The 9,938-nt window shown below is 33.1% G+C and overlaps 1 protein-coding gene and 1 non-coding gene across 2 annotated transcripts in view; one reads left to right on the top strand and one right to left on the bottom strand.

Moving 5' to 3' along the window:
• Positions 1 to 6,356, bottom strand: part of LOC145273833 (uncharacterized) — a gene marked incomplete at its 5' end in the record, with an annotated part of 31,829 nt that extends 25,473 nt beyond the window's left edge. The window contains one exon of the mRNA XM_080127144.1: positions 6,308 to 6,356. Within this exon, the coding sequence (XP_079983270.1) occupies positions 6,308 to 6,356 (49 nt within the window). The remainder of the gene's footprint in view (positions 1 to 6,307) is intronic.
• LOC145273834 (small nucleolar RNA U3) lies at positions 5,395 to 5,621 on the top strand. The gene has a single exon (XR_013866536.1). It is a non-coding gene; the product is annotated as a small nucleolar RNA U3 (small nucleolar RNA).
• Positions 6,357 to 9,938: the final 3,582 nt, after the last annotated feature.

The following is a 9,938-nucleotide window of genomic DNA, read 5'->3' on the forward strand; positions in this document are numbered from 1 at the left end:
CTTTCGAAAATATTGGCGAAAAAAGTGACCCTTCCTTGTATAGAAAAGTGCCCAGTTGAGGGTGAAGGAATTAATGTTTTTAGCCAATTTTTCGATATTTGTCGTCCAAAGGGTCAAGCTTCAAAATGACACCAATCTCATGAAAATCCGTCGCTTCTGTTGAAAGTTTTAGGCAGACATACGAACATACATACATACATTTAAACAGCCAGGTGAGATTTATATTATAGATGAGACTGCAATATGAAACTTGGCACAGTTATTAGTCTTTCTCTACATAGGAACCACCCAGAGTTATGCATTTCTCCCATCGTTTGATGCAGCTCTGGAGACCGTTTTTGTAGAACACCTCAGGTTGGTCCTCCAACCATGACGTGACTTCAGAAATCAAGGCTGCATCATGTGGAAAACGCTTTCCTTTCAAAAACAACTTCATAGCTGGGAAGAGGTGAAAGTCAGAGAGTGTAAGGTCAGAAGAGTAGGGAGGATAGGAGAGGATTTCATAACAACACGCCCATGCTTCTGATCTGGCGACATGCGAGTTTTAGACCGGAGCATTGTCCTGCAGGAGGAGAGTACCTTTGCTGATCTTGCCCCACCTCTTGATTTTGATAGCTTCCCTTAATTTCCTCAAAAGTGAAGCATAATAGGCTCCTGTAATTGTGGTACCCTTTGCCAGGAAATCTGTCATCACTACTTCGTCCTGGTCCCAGAAGATTGTGAGCATGACCTTGCCAGCGGAGGGCTGCACCCTTGCCTTCTTTGGAGGTGGTGAGTTCAAGTGTTTCTGCTGCATTGACTGGGCTTTGGTCTCTGGATCATAGTGATGGACCCAGGTTTCATCCTGTGTAATCAGTCTTTTGAAAAACTTTGACTCATCTTCTTGGCACATCTCCAAATTCATCCTCCAGCACTCGACGCGTTCTCGCTTCTGGAATGGTGTGAGCAACCTGGGAATCCATCTGGCAGACACCTTATGCATATGCAAATGGTCATGAATGATAGTTTCCACAGACCCTGTACTAATCTTGACATCTTGGGCTATTTGGCGAATAGTAATGCGCTGATCTTCCAAAATGGCAGCCTAAACTTGACAGACAGATGCCTCATCAATGGCAGAAGGGATGGGCGACCAGGTCTGAGAACTGTTTCCACAGACTTCTGGCCATGTTTGAATTCACGATGCCAGCGTTTTACAAGGTCATATGATGGGGCATTATCACCATAAGTTTCTTTCATTTCATCAAAAGTCTCCTGTGGTGTGCGTCCTTTCAAATACAAAAACCGGATCACTGCTCGACATTCAACAGGCTCCATTTCACACCTGACTCAGTTCAAACACCTGTAAAACAGAAACCACAATTAGTTCAGATCTGTAATTTGCCACATAACCCGTAGAGATATAAATCATTACGCATGCAACATTTCAGCTAGATCAGACAACTGGAAGTGGGTCAGGGGCATTACTTATTGCACGCCCCTCGTAATTTCAACATTTTAATTATATTGTTTAAATTGGGAATGAACAAAAACACATTAGACAAAGCACACCCCAATAATTTAAATATGGATAGAAGCCGACCAACATAAAAATAAATTCATTAAAAAAAATAAAATAAAAATCGTTTTTTAGTTAATTTTGTTTTAATTATAAAAAAATGTCATTTTGTTTTTTGTTTTTTTGCAAAATTGATTTTATTTCATTTTTAAATATTCTTCTGTAATCTTATAAATATTACATTCTTTTAAAGAAGTCTTAGTTTAAAAATTTAATTAATAAACAATCGGACAGAGCCCTGGAATCCAAGCATGTCATATAATTATTGGTTTTGTTTTATAAAGAACAAAGATAACTTAATGAATAATTTTATAATTATGATAGGTTGTTTCATTTTTCACAGAAAAAAGCAATGAGTGAAATTATTGGTTTTCTTTTGATTTTTTCACCAATTTGCAATTATCACATTTTGTTGTGAAAATAAAAGGACAGAGTAGGGAATAAGGACCCCAATTGACTTCACTGCAAAGAAAGAAAAAAAGGCACATTTCCGTTGACACTGCTTCACACATACATTGGCTCTGTAAACAAATATCACGACGAGAAAACTTTTTAAACCAAACTTTGTATTGATGTATGTTTTTAAAATAATAATAAAAACGAGTTATATTATTGATTGTCTTTTTTTTTGTAGAGTGCGTTTATATATTTTCTTAACTTTTCATAAACCATTGTGTGAAGAACAGGATTTCCCTACATTAAAAACCGACGTAAGAATTGAGAATTTAGGATTCTGATCTCTCCTGTCAATGGGCAGTTAAGAGCAATCCTTCTATATTGAGGCAATTTTTATGTATAATAAAATCACAAATATAAGCAACAAGTATAAACAAGCAAGATTTTAAAAATACATTATTTTTTTATAACTTTTATTTTTATAAAGATGAAGTGTAATATCACAACGTACAAATCTTTTTAGAACTTGTTTTCTATAAAAAAATTTGCTATTTGCTTACCTCCACACAAGGGCAAAAAAAACTAAAAGTTATAAAAACATTTCTAAATAAAATCATGTATTTTTTAATCTTGATTATTATCAGAATGCTGATCTTTCCTCTCAGCAGTCAATGAAGGAGAAATCTTTCTAGACTAAGGCAATTTTATCAAAATAACATAATAATCTATATATATAACATACAAAACAGCTGCGTGCGTTTTTGTATGCCCAACAAAGGCTTTTTTCGCCATGGTTCTCAGGATGGGGGGGGGCTACTATTCTTTAGAACTTGTTATATACGCCCTAGATCATAATATCTATGATTTGCGAACGTGTCTAGATTTATTTTGATCAACTTTTATAAAATTCACGCTATTCCTTCCTCTTGCGTGTTTGCTCGGCTTTTTCGTATAAAAATGAAACTAAATTGAAGCGAAAGCAGCTACCCGGCCTTTCATGCCGGGACGTCCAGAAAGCAATCAGCTTTGATCAATGTCGGGGAAACCTCTCATATCAGACAATTGCTATTCATTCGGACACTCCTTTTTTGTGGGGAGCTGGTTTTCCCCAATATTATGGGAAAATGAAACAATGGAAAGCTGAACTGGCCTCCAGCCAATGTTCATTTCTGCAAGTCAACTTTTTGATTGACATCACTAAATTTTAACGCTTTTCACTTCCTATGGCTTCGTAGCATAGCGGTAAAAGTACACGTTTTCTTTCACCTTCTTTTCTGCCTTTGGGTTTGCCACCTTTTTTTCTTTTACACTTACAAACACCTGGGCAATGCCGGGTACCCCTGCTAGTCTATATATATAAAAGGCAAACGTTTTTGTATGTCTTGGAAAGGCTTTTTTCGCTAGGTTTCTTGACAACGTTACTTTTTTAGAAAACTTTCCTTATACTTCCTAGATTATAATATCTCCGATTCAAAAACGGACGTCGTCTCTATCTTTATTTTGATCAATTTTTAAAAAAATCCCTGGTTTACTGGTGTTTGTTCGTTTTTTTCGTATAAAAGCAAAACTGATCGAAGCAAACAGCAGCGTCTGTCCGTCCTAGCCGGGATGTCCAAAAAGCAATCAGCTTTGATCAATGTGGGGGAAACCCTTCTTCATCTGGACACTGCCAGAGTTCCCCCTTTTTGTGGGGAGCTGGTTTTCCCCAACATCGTGGGGAAACAAATAAATAAAACGGCAGAAAGCCAGACATTCATTTCTGCACCTGCATGAATTCATTCACTTAACTATCCATTTCTGCAAATCAACTTTTTGATTGACCGCTAAATTTGAACGCTTTTCACTTATCAGATTTTCTTTCACTTTCTTTTCCACCTTCGTGTCATGGGCTGCCTGCCTACTGCCATTTTTTTTTTTTCAAACACACACCTCCATACACCCGGGCAATGCTGGGCACCCATGCTAGTCTATAATATAAATCTCATTTGTCTGTTTAAATGTATGTATGTCTACCTAAAACTTTCGACAGAGGTGACAGATTTTCACAAGATCGGTATTGTTTCGAAGCTCGACCATTCGGACAACAAATATCGAAAAAGTGGCCAAAAACATTAATTCCTTCACCCTCAATTGGGCACTTTTCTATTGGGAGGGGTCGCTTTTTTCACCGATATTTCCGAAAAGCATCCCCTCTTTTTGATTGACTAGCCTTAATTTAAACCTTCGTCACTTCCGGTTTGACAATGGATGCAACAGCAAAGACATCACATTTTTTTTCACATTCTTTTCCTCCTTCATGGTACAGGTTCGAGCCTGGCTGCCTACTACCACTTTTTTTCTTCTTTTTTTTGCTCAAACAAACTTCCAAACACCCGGGCAATGCCGGGCACCCAGGCTAATGAAATAAATAATTCTATTTAGAAATGTTTTCATAACGTTTATTTTTTAATCAAAAAAAAATGCTATTTGCTTACCTTCCCACAAGGTTAAGGTTAAATACCATGTAAGTCTTTAATGTAAGGAAAAAACATATTTGAACAGATATCCCACAACCAAGCATTGATTTAATAAACAGTTTATTGTGTTTCCACTCAGTGTCCAACATTCTTAATTCTTACGTCAGTTTTTAAATATAGGAAAAATTCTATCCCCCACAAAATGTTTTGTAAAAAGTTATTAAAAAATTAAATCTACAAAAAATTAATCTTGGTCACAAATAAATAATATAACTTGTTCTTCTTATTATTTTTAAATAAAGCAATACAAAGTTTTGAGGGGAAAAATAAGTAAAAAGCTTACAAGTAATTCAGTTATATGTAATACAGCTTAAAAAACTTATAAAAGTGAATCTATTTCAGTTCAAAAAATTGTTACTTCATTAAAATAGTACTTAATATTTCAGAAAAGACAAAAAAAATCACTCTACGTTTGTAGTAGTAGTAGTAGTAGTTCTACTGTAATCTACAACAGATGGAAATAAATGATTTCAATAATTTCATCCGATATCAAGATTATTTAAGTGAAACTTCTGAATGTATTTAAAACAATGAATTTCTTGTTTGTTCAATGTTATTTATTTATGAATTTCTATTTTTTATAAAAATAAATATTAAAGATAATAATTATCCATAATTTAGTGGAAATTACCTCCCTTAAATCATTATTTCAGGCAATTACCTCCCTTAAATCGACTACCGGTTAACAAGTGCCGAGTAATTAAGTTATCGTTTTTATATATTAACGATAATAAAAATATAAAATGATTAGGCAAAACAATCATAATTAGTAGTAACAATAAAAAATATGAAAATAAAAAGTATATTTTATAATGACAATTAATTTGAATGAAATTTCGTTGGGTGTTATGCAAATGAGGCAAGCTGAGAGATAGTGTAACACTGAGTGAAGTATAAGATGAAACGAAAAGGCATTCTCTACCAAAAATCATACTTTTAAGGATCATTTCTTAAGTATGAATCGCACGAACGTCTGAGACTTTTGTGCGGACAACACACCACGATGAGGAGTTAAAGTACTTTTCTCTGAGCGTGAAACCGATTTAAACTTATTAGGTCGCCTTTATTACCTCATAAGACAAATCATTGATGATCGTTCCTCTCGCTTTTATTATAAGGGAGATGGAGGAGGAAAGTACCTTCTGAGTGGTGCTACTTTTTAAAAAACAAACAATAGACCAAAATTACAAAACATCCCTCTATTGTACCTTGCAAATAGATATATAAGACTGTGTAAGCATTAAAAATGCTTATCTTAAATCTACGGGTCATTTATTTTATTTTACCCATATAAACTCGAGAAATGTAGGAACACAACAAATAAATGCATTTCATTCGCACTTAAAAAAGAGACCAAGTCAGATTTTTAATTTTTCCTTTGTCGCACACATTTCAACATGACAATGAAAATAATGTAAAATGAATAACTGAATGGTCAAATGCAAAATATAATCTGCTAATCAAAATATCAGAAACATTATTTTATTTATTGAAATAACTAAAATGATCACCAGTTTGTAATTGTTCCTATTTGCTTGCCTCCCCATGAGAGCAGACACAAGATCAATTTTTAAAGTGGGGAAAATCCAGCTCTCCAAAAGAGGAGCATTTTAGATTGAAATAAAAATTACCTCTTCCCTAACTGAGGACAACATCAAAACAGATACTACACTACTAGTCAAAGTCATTGTTTCTGCATATCTTATTATGATAGGGATTTATAGTTAAAAATGAAACAAAATATCAAGTTGAAATGTACAGTTTGGCAACATTTTGTAAAAACAAATTAGTTAAAATTCTTATTTGAATTCACAATGAATCAAAATGTGTAACTCACAAAAACCATAAGTTTCTGATTTGCAATACCAATCTCCGGGTCTGGAAATCTGAAACAGGAATGAACAAGAAAAGTTATAAAAGCAATAGAAAAAACAAACAAAAGGTTTTTATAAGCATTTTATATTTTCTTTGCAACAGAATTTTAATACTGGTTGAATAATCTGAACATAACCATTTGTTTAATCCTTCTATCACTGTGTTTAGATATTTTGACTGGGGCTAATCAATAAAAGACACATAGGAGCGATAGGAAGAAGTAAGGAAGAAGGAGGAGAATAAGAATGAGGAAACGTTGAAAAACAATAGGAAACAGACAATAAAGAAGAAAATGTATCCGTTGAAAAACTTACATCATTACATGGGTAATCTTGCAGTATAGTTAACAATCAGAAAATCAACAGCAAAAAAAATTATAACTTTCACTAAATGCATATGGATTGTAAAATTTAAGCTGAATTTTTTTTTATTGTTGGCATATTGAAGCACAAAAATCATTTTTAAAAATAGCGCTGAAAGAACAACAGTTGTATTTCATGACAAAACACGGATCTTTCAATAAATTCTAATTTGAGAAAAAAAAAATAAAACTTCAAAACAGTTTCATAATGTTAAAACTATTGTGGTTGGTATAAAATTAGATTTTAATGAAAGTTATTTGTTGCATATATATTTCGTTTTTTTTTTCAATTTCTCAACTGTTAACTATACTGCAAGATTATCAAATAACATATTCAAATTTTGAGTCTTTGACAATATTTCTGGATACTAGTTCAGCCTTTTAAGTACACAAAACCGATTTTTCCCCTGATACATATTTACATAAACAGCCGGAAAAAGCCAAATACAAGCAAACCAGCATTAAAAAAATAATAATAAAGAAATGTTCAAACAAGAAAACACTCAACATATTTTTATGAAAAAGTATTTATTTTTGACAAAGAAAATTTACAAAATATTTTGATATTGTTTCCAAAAATTAAAAAAAAAATTTTTTTATCTAAAATTATTATTTTGACTTGTTTTAAAATTTATTTATCATGCAAGAAATGCATCCGTTATTGGTGATGTTCCTGCATTTTGCATCACCAAAAATATTGATCAGTTATATTTGTTTATTTTTTTTGCAAGATTGCAGATATGTTTACATATTTTGCAAATTTTTATTTAGGTGACAAAGAGTTTACTTTCCTTCAACTAGTTTTTAAAGAGAATGAATTGCCTGTTCAAACACGATGAAATTCAGTATTGTTTTAATCAATTACCTTAAGTGGTCATCTACCTCTCAAAAAATAGGATCAGCACTTGAACATCTTTCAGCTGTTTCTGTAAATAGCTGGACCCCCCCCCTCCCCCGAAAAATCAGTTTCATGTGGTTCAAAAGCTAGACTGGTACTTATTTTTTAGATGAAGTCTTTCAAACATATCATGGTTGCTGTATTCACAACATTTCATCCACTGCATTATCTTTGCATTAACGTTTTAATGTTTTACATTAATGATTTATAGGAGGTTACATTAGCTTCATTTTCATCTGATTCCAACTGCACTTTTTGCAACTTGCCATCTTTTTAATTCTTTTTATTCTCATCATTCTTTCTCCCTCCTCCGTCTTTTTTTGTATTTGAGTCAACTACTTTTGTCACTAAAATCCAGTGAATTAACTAATACAACACACGTAAATGAAGCAATGTCATATAAGAACAATTTGCTTTGAAAAATTAAATACTTAAGTTTGAAATTCATAAATTATGACAAAAGAAGAAGGTCAGAGAATACAGTGGCCAGAATTTTGTGACCATAAAAACCACAAGGGAGATACTGGTACAGTTTGTGAACCATGATAAAAATGACGCAGTTAACGTTCAAAAAAAGTCTGAATGAAAATGAACTGGTGGCAAATTCAAAACGAGACTTATGTATGGCAATTTCCTTCCGTCTTAGTCGCCTGTTACATCTTAGTGGCAATTTGCTGTGTTTCGGGTGAATAAAAAGAAACATGTATACCAGAAATAACAGGTAGAAATAGGTCGCACACCATCCACCATGACGATACAACACCTACAACTACATACCTAGAAAACAGAGCTGTAAAATTGGATTTTTTTGTTTTGTTTTGCATGTTTCAGCATGTCAACCACTTTTGAGTCATTTACTGCAGAAAAATGTAATGTATTAGACGTTGATTCGTTGTTTTTGCTTTTTGCTTGTGGAATCTTTTATTATATTTTGTTGTATATTTTAATCTCTTTCAAGAATTCAATAGTTTTTTCTGGGCCGATTTTGTTAAATATTACCCTCAGACTAGTTCTCTTATTCTTATTTATTATTATTTATTCAGACCCGTTTAAAGTTCACAGTCTGTCAGTATATGATTTACTGTGTAGGACTCCTGATAGTATCCTACCCTGTCTCTATCCTTTGATCGATCTATGTAGATTTGTGAGTATCCTTTATATTTATTTTGGATGTTATTATTAAGCAGTTCTTCATGGAAGGTTGAAGGATGGATTTTTGTTTTAGAATATTTATTCAATTTTAATATTATAGATGGTTGTTCAACCAAGTTTCCGAGTTGATAGATTCGTGTATTTTTGTTGTGTCTATTTGGGTTTCTGTGAGGAGGTTCTTTATATGGAGACTGTATATTTCCTTTTTTGCTGAAGAGGTGTATATATTGTGGATAGAAAACATATTGATATGCAGGGTTTGATTAAGTAATATTGTAAAGCTAGTTTTTGTTTTCTTAGAGTCAGTGGTGGTTCATTAGCTTCCACATATAAAGCTCTCCACTGGAAAGGTTCTGAAGGTTCCCAAGGCCAATCTCAATCCTTGGTGTATCATATCCAATTCCTTCACATATGATTTTCTGGCTGCTCCATATATGTTACATCTGTAGTCAAGTTTGGATCTAATTAAAGATCAATATACTTTTAATAATGTATTTTTATCAGTACCTCAGTGTGTGCTAACACTTTAATTAACTGCATGGTCTCGTGGCATTTTGTTTTTAAGTATTTTATGTGTGATATGAATGACAATTTACTATCATATATTATTTGTATTTGTGTTGGTCAATGACTGGAATATTATTATTGTCCTGTTTCAAGATGGAGTTGTGATTGAACTTTCGTAGTTTACAAGAAATGTATGCATTTTGTTTTCTCTTCTGAAAATTTGAATCTATTTTCTATGGTCTATTATTTAGGCAGAGTTGGAGTTTGTGATTGGCTGTTGGTATATATTTTGATCAATAGCATATGAATAGGTTGTTTACGTATAGAGCGTAGTCAATTCCTGGGTCTATATTTTTTATATCATTTATTTTTTATATTGAAAAGGGTGACAGATAGAATGTTTCCTAAGGAGACACCCATTTCTTGTTCTTTTTGGACTGAAAGTATATTGCCCATACGTACTTGCAAGAGTCTATCATTTAAAAAGTTGCTAATAAATTCTGGCATTCTGCCTTTATGTCCTAGTCTGTGCAGGTCTCTTTTGATGCCATAATTCCAAGTAATATCATATGCTTTTTTAAGATCCCCAAAAATTGCTATTAGCTAAATGCCTCTCTTATACTTGTTCCAAGTCTTATTAATGGTCGATGGGGATTCTTCTTTTCCTGAAACCTG

This window comes from Euprymna scolopes, unplaced genomic scaffold (assembly GCF_053919585.1).
Source record: "Euprymna scolopes isolate OS-2025 unplaced genomic scaffold, ASM5391958v1 sca205, whole genome shotgun sequence".
NCBI lineage: Eukaryota > Metazoa > Mollusca > Cephalopoda > Sepiida > Sepiolidae > Euprymna > Euprymna scolopes.